The sequence below is a fragment of the Aspergillus aculeatus genome, assembly GCF_001890905.1.
Source record: "Aspergillus aculeatus ATCC 16872 unplaced genomic scaffold ASPACscaffold_3, whole genome shotgun sequence".
Taxonomy (NCBI): domain Eukaryota; kingdom Fungi; phylum Ascomycota; class Eurotiomycetes; order Eurotiales; family Aspergillaceae; genus Aspergillus; species Aspergillus aculeatus.
This window is the reverse complement of record NW_017962978.1, coordinates 714,472-728,446: the sequence shown is the minus strand read 5'-3', so window position 1 is coordinate 728,446 and position 13,975 is coordinate 714,472. Positions and strand designations below refer to the sequence as shown.

Below are 13,975 nucleotides of genomic sequence, written 5' to 3'. Positions count from 1 at the left end.
CCTAATATAGAATGTAGGGCTTAGGGCTACTGGTGCCCGCGATAAGGCTTATCGCCGCCACATTTCTTATCGCAAAGTCCCCGCATCCCACCCCCGTTGTGGTTCATCTTCTTCATCCCGCAAATTAATCCTACTGAGTCACTGCCTGAGCTTTTAACTATTCCTCAAGCAACTGATTACCTCAATGGCTTCCTCAGAAGATACCCCAATTCCTTTGTGGCTAGATTGTGACCCCGGTAAGCAGTTCTTCTCCCAGTTCGCAACATACTGCAGACCTTCCTTCGACGCCTGTATGGCCAAGTTGGCTGATAAGTGTTTATAGGTCACGATGTAAGTGCAAAGACTCCCGATATCTTACAACGCAGAATATATAACTCATTAATCCTCCGGTGAACGTGCTCAGGACGCTTTTGCCATTCTTCTCGCTGCGCATCATCCCTCGTTGAAGCTTCTCGGTATCACTACCATTCATGGCAACTCCTCCCTAGACAATACCACAGTCAACGCTACCAGGGTTCTGGAAGCTATCGGCCGTTCAGACATTCCTGTTTATCCTGGAACCAAAAAGCCCTTCTGTCGGCCCGCCGTTCATGCACCCAATATCCACGGTAGGTCTAAAATAAGGTTGGCAGGTTATAAGCCTCACAATACTGACTCTAACGCTACTAGGCGACTCTGGCATCGATGGAACAGAGCTTCTCCCCAAAGCCACCACGGCTCCCATCACTGACAAGAACCCCATCCTTGCCATGCGCGACGCCCTCTTGGCTGAGCCCAAGGGAACCCCCTGGGTCATCGCTACCGGCACACTGACCAACGTGGCCCTGCTGTTCGCTACATTTCCTGAAGTGGTCGATCACATTCAAGGACTGAGCATCATGGGAGGGGCTGTGGGTAATGGTTTCACCGATGTCCCGATGAGTAGGATAGAAGGCCAGCACGACCGGATTGGAAATGTGACTCCTTTCGCGGAGTTCAACATCTATGTGCGCATTCCCATTTATGCCCGCCCTTCTGCTCTGCACTAGCTGATATACTCCCTACAGTGCGATCCCGAGTCATCTCAGTCCATTTTCAGTAACGCCACACTGGCATCCAAGACGTACTTGATTGCCCTTGACTTGACTCACCAGGTCCTGGCTAGCGAGAAGGTGCGGAACCTCGTCCGCCACGGCGTGGATGATGCCTCCGTTCAGCCCTCGACCCTTCGACAAATGCTGTATGAGCTTCTCATCTTCTTTGCCTCCACCTACGAGAATGTGTTTGGATTGGCCTCGGGCCCACCCCTGCACGACCCGCTTGCCGTCGCTATCATTCTGTCGACCCTGAACCCCCTCTACGCACAAAATCACCCCGAAAAGGCGCTGAAGTTTGATGACCGCAATGGTGAGCGTTTCGCTGTTAACGTAGTCACCAACGGTCTTCATTCAAGCAACATGGAGCTGGTTGGGCATCTGGGTCAGACCGTTGCTAAGCCTGCACCAAACGCGGTTTGCATTCCCCGGGGTGTCGATCTTGATGCTTTCTGGAACATGATCAACGATTGTCTTGGACGTGCAGATGAGCTTAACGCTGCGCGGAAGGCTTAATTTGACCTTCCGACTATCGGCATGACTTCATACTGCTCCTCGGAATATAGATGGACATAGAGATTCTGCTGCTAGATTCTTTGCTTGATAGAATTTTCAATTGGAAAGCAGCTTTCGGTTATTTGGAGATGTATCCTCAACTACTTCGATCGATCTATTCTGTTTTTTTTTCCCCTCACAATTTATGACACACTACCATTCGCGAATTCCACCATCGGAGCCATAGAACTCCTTCGGCAGCCAGGGCTCTGCATTCGCGGCCACTCGTCTTACCGTCTCTTCATCAACCTCAATCCCCAGGCCCGGTGCCGTGAGAGCGTCTACATATCCATCTTTTACCGCGAACACACCCGCATCCTTGACGTAGCTAGTGATATCGTACTCTCCCGCCTCTGTATTGTAGTGCATGCCCAAACTCATCTCCTGGATGACAAAGTTCGGCGTCGCTAAGTCGACCTGCATGCACGCGCTCAAGGCAATGGGCCCCAGCGGGCAATGTGGCGCAATCGCGACATCGTAGGTCTCTGCCATGGAAGCTATCCGTCTCAGCTCCGAGATGCCACCGCAGTGGGCGATATCGGGCTGCAGAATGTCCACGCTCGCATCCTCTAAGAAGCGCTTCACATCCCAGCGACTGTACAAACGCTCCCCAAGCGCGATCGGACACGAGACCTGGTCGGCGAGCTGTTTGATCGCTTCGGGATGTTCCGAAAGGAGCGGCTCCTCGAGGAATAAGGGTCGATGCGGCTCAAGTGCCTTGGCCAGCTGCTTCGCCATCGGCTTGTGAAGTCGGCCATGGAAGTCAAGGGCGGCGTCCAGTCCGAGGGCCTTGACGGTCTTCAGACGCTCGACGCTGGAGTCTAGGACGCTGGGGGAATCGAGCCAGTTCACATCCTCTGTGGCGTTCATCTTAATGGCCTTGAACCCCTGGGCGAGACGGGCCTTGCCGGCGGCTTCTACATCAGAGGGTCGGTCGCCGCCGATCCACGCGTAGACGGATAATTTGTTGCGGACTTTGCCGCCGAGAAGTTGGTGGATGGGAACTCCAAGTCGACGGCCCTTCAGGTCCCAGAGAGCGATATCGATTCCCGAAATGGCGGACATGAAGACTGGGCCGCCTCGATAAAAGCCTAGGCGCCAGGACATTTGCCAAATGTGTTCGATGTCACTATGGAGGGGGGTGGTTAGGGTATACAGCGTTGGCGCTGGCGTAATAGACTTACTCGGCCTCGTAACCTTGAAAACGCTTGCATAGAGCGTTCAAAGTGCCCTCCACAGCCTCAGTGTGCCCTTCAAGGGTGCTCTCACCCCAGCCATAATTGCCATGTTCATCAACGACCTTGACGAATAGCCAGCGTGGAGGGACGCGGAAGTACTCAAGTGACTTGATCTTTGCCATGGTGAGTCCTGCGTGTCTGGACAGACTCTATGTGTGAAGCTGTGATTCAGGTAGTTGCTAAAGAGTTGAATGTTAAGCAGATGAGAACAGAAATAGGCATGGCTGTAAGGAGAGGTCGGAGTTGCTCCGCCTGCCAGGCCGAATTACCGATAAATTGACCCCAATAGGGTATGGGGACTCCATAGTCATTTCGTGCTGTTCTTGGCATTATTGCATCCGAGGCTCTGGGCTTCAGCAGCCAGAAGATCCGTATCAGATCTAGAAGTGTGATATGCTACCCTTAGGGTGCTAAGTGGGTTATTGTCTTGCATTAGTCCAAGGATAAGCTTAACCGTGGAAGCTCCTCAAAGATAATCTGCTATCACCGTTATATCGGCATTTGATACAGAATTGGAATTAAATATGATGATGAGATCATAGAGGTAGAAGCAGAGAGTTAGTAGGAGGGTTTTGACTATCAGTCAGATGACAATGATGATGATAATCGGAGAGAGACTCGGTCAATACGAGGGGTAACGCCAGGTATGTCATAGTGCAGCTCCATGACTTGTGTCTATCTGCAGACAGGATGAAATGTAAATGTAGAGCCCAGCCCTGAATTGGAGTGGATAGAAGTCAAGAACAGATGTAGTGGGGAATGAATTGGAGAAGCCCAACCCAAATGTTGGGGAAAGAGAGAGAAAAGATCCGGATACGGCAATCCAGTGACTCCGGGCGGCTTTGCGACTCGCTCCGCATTCGACTCTGACTTCATCTCCAACAAACAACTCTCTCTCTCTTTCTCTCTCTTTCTCTCTCACAACTGCAGCGTCACGCTCCCTTCATCGATCATTTCCCACGACATAGTTTGGAGCACTACTGCCGGAATCTGCCTTGAAAAAAAAAGACTCGGCCCCGCCCAGTGCATGCTTGAGGCTCAACCCAACTTTTCCCCCTTCTGGCGGGCTGCCTTTTCGCCGCCACTCCACTACCACCTGCTTCTCGTCGCTCTAACAGATCATGCCCCCGGCCAACTCGCCATCTGTATGTGTGTCTCTATGCGATCTGGTTGATTGTCTGTTATTGCCTGGGTATGGAGAGATGTTCAGAACATGACTCGGTTCGTTGGCCGTCTCGCTCGTGCATACAACCAATGACTGAGCAGCCATTATCATCAGTTGACATCCGGCCCTATCGTGATAACAGATGGGATTCTTAATCATACAATACTTATTGCAGACAGGAAAGCTTTTCTTGGCTAAAATCTGACTTTCGGCACATAGGATCCCTCCTCCCAGTCCTCCTCTGCTTCCTCCTTGCGGCCTGTCCCCGTTCCTGTACCCTCTCTCCCCGCCGCCGTGTCCGATGACGCCCATGATGATAACGTGAACTTTCTGCGATCGCGTGTGCGCTCCCCGCCCGACTCATCTTCCTCCCTCAGTCGTCAGCGCCGTGGTCGGCTACAGAATTTGATGGAATTCGATCTCGCCCCGTTCGAATCGGAGGACTTCTCGAATACGCGGATTGAAAGCAATCGTCGCATCCCGATTGTGCGCCGCCAGCGCGACAGTCCAAACACACACCACAACACTACCTCCAATTCCAACAGCCTGCCGAACTATGAGGGCAGAATGTCGAATCCGCGCTCGCTTTACGGATGGGCGCCCGCTTCTGACGACGACGACGATGAGGAAATGAGCTACGAGCCGCTACATGATAGCAATGCCATTTCCTGGTTTGGCCGCTTTTCGGAACGATATACTGCTTTTCGCGATCCACGCCGTGAGGCTGCCGGTCGGAGTCCACCCACAGCGACAGAAGAGCCCACGGAGAACAGCAATCGTGCCTCGAACGAATCACCGTACACCATGGCAGACGCTTTGGTGCAGTCAATACGCCGCCAACCACGTCCCCCACGGACCAGGACTCTGCAAAATTACTTGGTTGAGCGAGAACGTGCAAGTCAAGCAGCAGAGGAACTGAGGGAACGGTCTGGCACCAGTTCCACCTCACGAGCATATCGATTCTTGCCCAGCATTCGCAGCGAATCGCACCGACCCCTGACACACAATGATCTTCGCGCTCGAATCAGTGCTCATCGACAGCTACATATGGAAAATGCTCCGAGTCCTCGGTTAAAGGAGACAATTCGCTACCTGGACCGGTTACGCTATTCGACCTCGTTCGAGGAAAGCTTGTCATCAGCCGCCGCCGGAGGTTTCGTTCACCTCGACTTTCTTAATGGGAACGAGGATGATTTTATCATCGACACTGCATCGATCGCACCGCCGCCTGAATGCTCATGGCTCCGGCCTGGTGTGATATTTTCTGGATCGCAACGAGCTGCCAGCAGTGCCGGTGCGTTTTTTACACAGCGAGCTAGCCCGTCATCACCACACGATCCTCTTGTCGTTAACAGCAGTGATGCCAACCGCATCAGCGTGTCGACGAGTACGGGTCGGCGATACATGGCCAACAATATCTACAATATAGGAGCTGTCAAAGATGAAAATTGGCCGGTTAAGGTTACCATTCACAACATCAATCACGAAGACATGACATTGGCCGGCACCATGGAAGCCTACAACATCCCCGACAAGACATCCCCGTCCCATGATGCTCATATCATCACATATCTCGAGGGCGAGATCATTGACTTTAACAAGCATACCCTGGAGACGAAGAATTTCAAGGCCGACGCCGAGATCGACAGCACGTACTGGCGAGAGCTCCAGCCATTCAAGAACCTGACCGATGAGGAAATGACGCGGAACCTAGTCAGTCGCAAATGGGTCACCGAGGCATTGTCGAAGGGGTGGATCTTGATGAGATGGAAGGGTGAGAGAGGGCTTGTACTTTGGATTTGTGCTTTCGGAGCGTGTACTGACAGACTGCCTCTAGAACGATGTTTCATCACCCCGACCGACTCACGCCAAGGCCTGACGATCTCCGGGTTCTATTACATTTCGCTGAATCGCGAAAATGGACATATCGAAGGATTGTATTACGACCCGGGCAGTTCACCGTACCAGCAACTATCATTAAATCCCGAGACACGGAAGATGGTGCGTCCGTCTTACGGATTCAGATGAGTGGGTTCTGTATTTGAGGGGTCTCTATGCGCATAGCCGGTGTTGTCTTCGTTGCAAATCATTGGGAAAACCTGGAGCAATGTCAGAAGCTGTCAAGCTACGTACATATCTTTGAAATCTAGGACAGGATCTTAGTATGATACCATCAACTGTAGAAGTCGAACAAACCAGCCACAACGATCTACTCCCAAACGCTTTCCCCTCCAAGCCTTACCAGCGAAACCACATCCTACAAGATAAGAAAGAGAACGAGAATTTGAGCACCATAATCTGATTAGATTCCTCAACGGGAGATAAAGATGCCCCGCACACCCCGTCCGCCTAAATACCGACAGATAGAGAAAAAAGACAGAAATTCATCCCCCTTCCCTCCTAGATCAAATGCAACCTGTATGAAACCGAATTCACCCAAGTTGTATCGAACCAGATTTGCGCGGGCCATCACCCCCGAAGTCCGGAGAATTATCCTCAGATCACAGCACTCCACCTACGCCCCCCCTACTGGGCGCGCTGCCACCTCAAGAGTGTCAGATTCAAATGCATACAACAGAATGTATACATTTACTGCTCAGTCTGGAAGTAGTTAAGGAGGACGGAGCGCTCCTGGGACTCCTCTCCCCAGTCCTTAACGACAACGCAAGAGCAGTTGACGACCTTGCGGGCGTTACCCTCACGGTCGAGCTGGCCTATTCACGGACACATCGGTTAGCCAAAGCTCTTCACAGCACCTAGCATAGCGTCGAGCACAAAAGTGCATTTCCTCCACGGTATAGCGGCAAAAGAAAAATGAATAAAAAGGGGGAAACGTACAAAGACCAACCCACTCGCCGAGGAGCTTTCCATCGGGGACCTTGATGAGGGGGATCTTGTGCTCGGAGCACAGGGCGACGACGAGCTTCTTGTAGGCCTCCTCCTCGCAGCCCTCGTTCAGGACACACATGTGAGCCTGGCGACGGTCGAGGGCCTTGGCGGCCTCGCGCAGACCACGGGCAAGACCGTCGTGGATCAGCGAGATGCGGAGGACACCCTTGAGGGCGTCGAGGACGGACATCTGACCGCCGGCACCGGCGTCAGCCGAAACCTCGACCTCATCGGCAGCGACGGGGGGGTTGGATTGGGTCTCTTCTCCGTCCGACTATATTTTTTTCATCGCATTGTGTTAGTTGAGCTTTGGCTTTTCGGTTTATGGATTGTATATGTGGGGAGAAGAAGGGAAGGATCCAGTCAACGGATCGAGGTGCATATCGAAACTCACCATTTTGTAAATTGTGTAGTTAGACTGGTCTGTCGGATTATCCTCAAAGAGTTCGAGGTGGTTGTTCTTGTATAGGCTAGTGGTGGTGGTGGTGCGGCCAATTTTGCGCTGCGCTCGCCTAAATGTGTGCCCTACAAGGTTTACGTAATGATATGATCACGTGTCATATTATATCACGTGATATGGGTCGGTTGGTGAATCACACTAGTCCCGGAACGGAACCTTGTTGGTGGCAGGTGGACGGTACTGGACCCTACTAGGTAGCATAGAACTGGTAAAGAATCTCGGGATATCATGATATCACGCTATCCAAGCATCACACATCAGGTATCATAGTCGTACATCAAGTTTTCACCTGTACAAGCTAGCGCCAAGCTAAATGATCGCTGAAGCTGAAAGAACAATTAGACGTATGTACTAGGCCGGCTGTGCCCATAGCCATTAGTCAACCCATTTCCTCCTAGTAACCCCGGGCCTTCCTCAATATGTGGCCCCGAGATATGTCCATTGGCCTGCGGCATTTCGAAAGCAGGTTGCGTCTTAGGCTCTTGATCAATGTGCATCTTGAGCAACTGAATGTCAAGCCCGTGAAGGTGCGGAATGTGGGGGACGAGATCCATGAAATCGGAGAGCTACTCTAGTTAGCAACTAGTAAACCAGCAAGATGCATCAAGGGAGCTTACCTTCAGCCAAAATACATGCTCCATGTCGAAGTACTTAGGCCGTGCTTCACTATCCCGTTGCATGATCTGTCCGAATGACGAACTGAGAAATTCGGTCTCGTCTGCCTCAACAAGCATCCTTCGCGTGACTCGCCACAGATTCGTCCGCTGGGTAGGAGTTGCGACGCGCTTCTCCCAACTGGCATATTGCGATAGTTGAAGATCGTTCGTCGCCAGCAAGGGTGCAACCAGGTAGTTCGGAATCCATCGATCCTCTGCCACTTCTATGGCGCAAGACGGGTCGAGTTGTCTTGTCTCAGCGGTCACAACAGGCATGAACTTCCGCAGCCATGCATGGCTCTTAGCTTGCGGATTATCGGACCCAACAAGGTTGGCTGCAACTCGAAGTCGGCTGGGTAGAGCGTCTCGTCGACGCTGTTCTTGTTCTTCCTGCTCTTTGCGCAGTTCGGCGAGTCGCTGTCGTTCCTGTTCAAGCCGCTTCTGTCGCTCTTCTTCAGCCTGTTTTAGTCGACGTTGCTCTGCCTCCTCTTTCCGCTTCCGCTCTTCCTCTGCAGCCTTTTCCGCGGCTTTCTCTTGGGCAATGCGGGCCTCCCGCGCTGCCCGTTCCTGCTCTTCTTTCTCCAGGCGGGATTTTTCCGCTTCAGCAGCAAGGCGTGCTTCTTCCTCTTCGCGAGCTTGCCTCTCTCGCTGAGCTTGCTTCTCTTGAGCTAGCTTCTCTTGAGTTAGTTTCTCTTGAGCTAGTTTCTCTTGAGCTAGTTTCTCCTGAGCTAGCTTCTCTTGAGCTAGTTTCTCTTGAGCTAGTTTCTCCTGAGCTAGCTTCTCTTGAGCTAGTTTCGCTTGAGCTAGTTTCTCCTGAGCTAGCTTCTCCTGAGCTAGCTTCTCCTGAGCTAGCTTCTCTTGAGCTTGCTTCTCTTGAGCTTGCTTCTCTTGAGCTTGCTTCTCTTGAGCTTGCTTCTCTTGAGCTTGCTTCTCTTGAGCTAGTTTCTCCTGAGCGTGCTTTTCCCGGAGCGCAGCCGCTTCAGCCTCAGCCTGAGCAAGACTGATCGAGTCATCCATTGGGATATCCTCGAGTTCAAGAGTGTCAGGCTTCTCTTGCTCCTCCTTTACCTGCTTTCGTTCCACAGCCTTGGCAGAGAGATCTCGTTCCCGCGATTGATCTCGCCGAGGTTGAGGTGCAATATGGCTATCATCTTTGCGACGAGGAAGCTTCAGATCCTCCACAGCAGGGTGACTCCTCTTGGGGTTCCCGTTGGTAATGTTGGGCGTTCCATCTTCCGACAGTACTCTTCGCTTCTTCTTTAAGACTTCGCGAGGGTTCCGATCAGCGTCGGAACCGCGAGACCTAGGTCGCTCGGGACTGACGCTGCTGCGTCCACGCTTTACGGAGGGCTGTCCAGGCTTGGTCGTGACATGTTCTGAATGATCTGGGCGTGATTTAGGAGCTTCCTCACGGCCGGACATGGAATCTGAAGAAGGAATGCTAGGCCTCCTGCGATCGCGATCGGGTGGCCGTCCTGCGATCAAGCGTCTTCTCTTGGGTGGCTCTTCGCCCCGGCTAGAGTCTCCATCCTTGGTCAACACTACCTTCGACCTGGGTATATCGGAACGAGGACCGTCGTGATCCGGCGTGGCAACGTGTCCCACCTTGGCACGAGGAGGGCCAGGCTTCTCTTTCGTATGGATCATCGCTTCTCGTTTGCGCTCTTTCATGGGTGCATCTTTGGATGAATCCCGACGAACTGGGCTTCCAAGCTGTTTCCGATGCTTGCCCCCTGGAGAAGGAGACTCTTTCCGTCCAGCTCGCTTGGACTCTCGGTCTTTGTCACGTACCCTTCTCGGAGATGAGATGTCGCTTTTACGCTGTTTCCTGTTCCGTACATAGTTGTCATAGGCATCGCGAAGAAGATCATATTCTTCCTCCCAGTTGTCCGCTCTGCGTTCTCGAGATAACTCAAAATAAGTGCGATCCTTATATAGTCGTCGCGAGGGGTTGAAGCTGGGTTGGTCCAGCAGGAGTTTTATCACGGGAAGATTGCCTCTCCCGATCGCAGCCAGCATGGGCGTGTTGTATCCAAACTTGTGGGAGCCGCCCTGGACTGGATCCGGGTCCGGATCCGCATCTCCCATTCCCAGCAGGAGAGACAAGACTTCATCGTGACCACCCTTGGCCGCTGCGATCATCGACTCAGCATCAGCCCGTTGGCCAACATTGAGAATGTTAGCAACACCAGCAATATCACCCTTGGCGGCGAAGGCTTGTAAATTCTCTGGCGTAGCTTTGGTCCATAGCAGATCATTCCGAGTAGCCTCACTTCTGACGCTCTTGCGTTTGTTCGTACTGGCAAAGTAGGGCGGGCTGCGTTGTCCATTAACCGGGGGTGAATCTCGAGGGCTAGCCACCGTCACTCGCCGCGAAGACGTCTCCCTGGTGCCAGATCCAGTCTGTTCCTCAGAGCGACGGCTTGGGCGTGGATGCGCTTTTGCTTCCTCCAACACACGACGAATCTCATCGTAATCTTCCGAGTCCGACGGAATGAGGTCGCTCGGCTCATCGCCTTCAGCATTGACGGAACGCGGATTTGCACCAGCCTGGAGTAACAACTTGACGACATCGAGATGGCCATTTTCAACGGCGTCTATCAACGGAGTATCGCGATCGATATTTCGGGTCTCGACTTCACATCCGGCTTCGAGGAGGAACTTCACAATGGACGCGCAGCCTTCCAAAGCTGCGATTTGAAGTGGCGTGTTACCAGCATTGTCGGCGACATTGAGGTCCTCCGGTCGTTCTGCATGTCGAGCGATTGCCGCCTCAAGTTCCTGTGCAGCACATGCACGAGCGAGGCGCGTGCGTCCATTCTGATCGCGTTGCTTTTTGTGACCCGTGGGTCTGGCAGGGGAGGCGGATGCCCCATCGACAGAGGCCACCTTTCGAATGTGAGCACTGGGCATAGGAGAGCCGCTAGTTGAGGAAGACACCGACTGCCGATCTTCGGAACTTTGCCTTTGCACGCCAGGAAGAAGCGGGGTAGGAGCTTTCCGCTTCCGCTGCAAATCGCTACCCAGCTGATGACCAGAAGCTGTTCTCTTGTGCGAACGGACAGGTGATATGGAACGGTCGATTGACGCGGGGCGGGGCAACAGCACACCATTCAACTCTCGTCGTTCTCGATCCCGGGAAGGAGCTGGGTGGTGCGGGCGAGCGTTTCGACGGACATCTCCCTCCCCATCGACACTTTCACTAAAGCTGCGTTTTCTCGACGTCCTAGGAACAAAAGATGCAGGGTGCGATGATTCAAGTCGACTCGAGACAGATTGGGGCTCATCGGTCTTTTCGACTTTCACATGGGGTGGAGACCCCGTCCGACGGAGAGGACTCGCCGGGCGCACATGACGGTCGCGTTCACTGACAACGTCGCCATCCACCAACTTTCTCTTTCTCACTTGCAAATCGTTGGGAGGGAGATCGCTCTCTGCCGCATCAACATGGTCATTTCCTTCATCACGTCGTTTCGGTTCATGTTTTATGTACTTCCGTCTCTTTTCAGGCGATAATGATTCACGGCCCGATTGGATTATGGTTTCTGCCTCCGAGTCAGCCTTGGGGCTAGGGGGCCCATCGCTGTCCCCGACAGCAGGGTCTACCTCTTTGATCGGACGATACTCCCTCCGAGGCACGGGTGAGAGGGCTCTCTTGGGAGATAGCGGACCCGAGGTAGACTGGTGGTTCACCTTGGCAGCAAGACCGTTTTGTCCGGCACCCAGGGAAGCTGGCAGGGAGGAGACAGCCTCGACATCACTCATAGCGGTAGCACTCGATTTCTGGGGGTTCTGCTCGTCATCTTCGGGGGCCGTGGCGGACAGGTAGACCCGTGGTCAAATACACCAGCAGATGCGCGCGAAAGCTGGTGCTCGACCACGCTTGATTTGAACTCGGTAGGTCGGGTGCTCTCTTCTAGGAAATGAGACTATCGTGAACGAACAAAGAGCGTGGGCGAACAGCAAGGTGGACCTAATAATCCGAAATAAGAGAGCGAAGCGGAATAGAGGCGAGGTAGTGGTGACGGTGATGAAGAGAAGAACGAGGCGACAGGACGTGAACGTAGAGGGGTTGATACGGTCGGCAAAGGGAGAAGATGGTCCGATTGAGGTCGATAGGGGGAACGAAAGGAGGATTAAGAGAAGTTGAGCGAATTGAGGTGGGGGGGAGGGGAGAAAAGAAGATGAAGGAAGAGAAAGGATTAATTGGGAGGAGAGTTGTTAAGAAGAGGGAGAAGATGGAGCGGGCGAAGTTCGCGTGGGGGGGGGGGTGGGGAGAGAGGAGGGAGGGAAATTACGCAGGTAAATGGGTTACTGGTAAGAAAGACGAGTTCGCCGTCGAGAGCAGTTTAGCTGGTCATTAGCGGGTTGGGCTAGTCAGTGAGTGGTTGCGACTAGCTGAGATTCAGTCAATCCTCTATTAGGTCATCGCCCTTCAAGATCATACTCATAACAGATATGATCGAGAGTAAAAATGAGGCTAATTTGATTTGAAGTGGATGCGATGGTCAATGAGGACGATGATGTTGATGATGTTGATGCTGTCGATACTGCGAGCATGCTAATAATAATTGTCGATGATGCTGATTGCTGGTAGTAATATTGACTCATTCTGGATTGAGGTAATTACGAGCGATTACCGATAATTACCGATTATCAGTGATGTTCGTCAGTCTCGCCCCCAGAATACTAACTTACCACCGATGGTTTTGCGATTGGCCACCGGCATTAGCAGCATTAGCAGCATGGAGCAGCTGCTTGCCAGTCCGCCATCGAAAGTGACTATGGGTATAGTCTTGGGCAGATGGGGAGTCGGAGTGGAAGAGAGTCATCAGTAATCTTACAACCGGTATGGAGGGAGAGTGCAGTGAATGAGTGGGATGAATGAGAAAGGGTGATCAAGGAAAGAAAGAGGTCACGATCCTCCTTGAATCCCACCACTATCTTCCCGGCGTAGAAGCCAGAGTTACCATAAAATTTACAGTACCGGACATACGAGACGGAGGCAGAGGTAGAGTCGCAGCACCAAGAATACAGTAAGACAAAAGTAGGTAAGGTAAGGTAGCATTCATTGATTGATCGAAACCGACCGGACGAGTCCAACTGCAGCCGCAACATCCATTCATCCATCCATCCATCCATTCATCCATTTTTCTTCGATTTGGACCAAGCCTGCGAGAAGGCCCAAAGAAAAGCGGGGAGAGGGGAGGGGGAATGAGAGGAGAGAGGGAGGGGGGCGGTCAAAGAAGCAGAAGACAACAGAAGAGCAACAGAAAGGGAGCCTGGAAGGAGAACTAATAGAGAGATGAGGGTACAGTTGGTAACTAGTACTCCGTACTCACAGTAGTAGTAGTAGTAGACAGACAGACAGCAATCAAGCAAGCATGGATGCAGTGGTGGCGGACTGGCCTGATTAAACGTCTTGCCTTCTCTTTGCTTGCCTCTTGTTGCTGCTGCTGCTGCTGCTGCTGTTGCTGCTGCTTTTTTTGCTTTTTCTCGATCCTTTCCTTTTTAATTCCCCCTTCTCTTCCCTATCATTCGACCTTGTCTGGCATTTTTTGGACGGGTTATTCTTTTTTTTCTGATTTCCTTTTTCTTTTTCTTTTTTCCATTTTTTAGCCTTTTTTTGGACGGTCGGCGTTGCAGCGACTGAAACTCGGGCAAGCTCTGGAACGGAGGGTGGGAATGAGTGACGGATTTGTGGCAGTTCCCTGGAAGCTGGCGTAGGCTATCAGGCTAGCCATCGGCTTGCCCCCCTCGGCTCCTCCAATGATTGACAGCGAGTAGCCCGCCGGTTGCCGCATGCGGGTTAGAAGGTTTCGTCCTTCAGCGATCTTCTCCTCCTGGCAAGACCAGTCATTGTCCCTCTTTCTTCCGGCTTATCGCCCCGCTCATCTCAGACAACTTGGCTAACTGGCTGAACTTCTTGCTGTTCTCTT

The 13,975-nt window shown here is 52.5% G+C and overlaps 4 protein-coding genes across 4 annotated transcripts; 2 read left to right on the top strand and 2 right to left on the bottom strand.

The window, feature by feature from the left end:
• Nucleotides 1–184: 184 nt before the first annotated feature.
• On the top strand, nt 185–1,589 carry ASPACDRAFT_40125 (uridine-cytidine N-ribohydrolase; the record flags this gene model as incomplete). The annotated part of the gene is made up of 5 exons (XM_020200707.1): nt 185–236; nt 323–330; nt 404–608; nt 670–986; nt 1,047–1,589. The coding sequence occupies 5 exons, from the start codon at nt 185–187 to the stop codon at nt 1,587–1,589; spliced, it is 1,125 nt and encodes a 374-aa protein (XP_020059151.1).
• A 192-nt stretch (nt 1,590–1,781) lies between these two features.
• Nucleotides 1,782–2,988, bottom strand: ASPACDRAFT_40124 (uncharacterized protein; the record flags this gene model as incomplete). Its single annotated transcript, XM_020200706.1, has 2 exons — nt 1,782–2,757; nt 2,813–2,988. 2 exons carry the CDS (start codon nt 2,986–2,988, stop codon nt 1,782–1,784), a joined length of 1,152 nt encoding a protein of 383 aa, XP_020059150.1.
• Nucleotides 2,989–3,702: 714 nt separating this feature from the next.
• On the top strand, nt 3,703–6,551 carry ASPACDRAFT_113170 (GID4/VID24 family protein). The gene is made up of 3 exons (XM_020195701.1): nt 3,703–4,011; nt 4,251–5,805; nt 5,869–6,551. The coding sequence occupies exons 1-3, from the start codon at nt 3,988–3,990 to the stop codon at nt 6,057–6,059; spliced, it is 1,770 nt and encodes a 589-aa protein (XP_020059149.1). The 5' UTR covers nt 3,703–3,987; the 3' UTR covers nt 6,060–6,551.
• Nucleotides 6,552–7,591: 1,040 nt separating this feature from the next.
• On the bottom strand, nt 7,592–12,071 carry ASPACDRAFT_75917 (putative histone deacetylase complex subunit (Hos4)). Its single transcript, XM_020204588.1, has 3 exons — nt 8,730–12,071; nt 7,998–8,699; nt 7,592–7,946 (listed from the first exon to the last, which is right to left on the bottom strand). Exons 1-3 carry the CDS (start codon nt 11,799–11,801, stop codon nt 7,719–7,721), a joined length of 4,002 nt encoding a protein of 1,333 aa, XP_020059148.1. The 5' UTR covers nt 11,802–12,071; the 3' UTR covers nt 7,592–7,718.
• Nucleotides 12,072–13,975: the final 1,904 nt, after the last annotated feature.

Bases quoted from the DNA above. Each gene is read 5' to 3' on its own strand.
- ASPACDRAFT_75917 (XM_020204588.1), bottom strand. From the start codon at position 11,801: ATGAGTGATGTCGAGGCTGTCTCCTCCCTGCCAGCTTCCCTGGGTGCC. The intron at 8,700-8,729 runs GAGAAACTAACT...AAGCTAGCTCAA, and splicing joins CTCAAGAGAAACTAGCTCAA to GAGAAGCAAGCTCAGCGAGA. The intron at 7,947-7,997 runs GTAAGCTCCCTT...TAACTAGAGTAG, and splicing joins AGCATGTATTTTGGCTGAAG to CTCTCCGATTTCATGGATCT.
- ASPACDRAFT_113170 (XM_020195701.1), top strand. From the start codon at position 3,988: ATGCCCCCGGCCAACTCGCCATCT. The intron at 4,012-4,250 runs GTATGTGTGTCT...TTCGGCACATAG, and splicing joins CCCCGGCCAACTCGCCATCT to GATCCCTCCTCCCAGTCCTC. The intron at 5,806-5,868 runs GTGAGAGAGGGC...GACTGCCTCTAG, and splicing joins GATCTTGATGAGATGGAAGG to AACGATGTTTCATCACCCCG.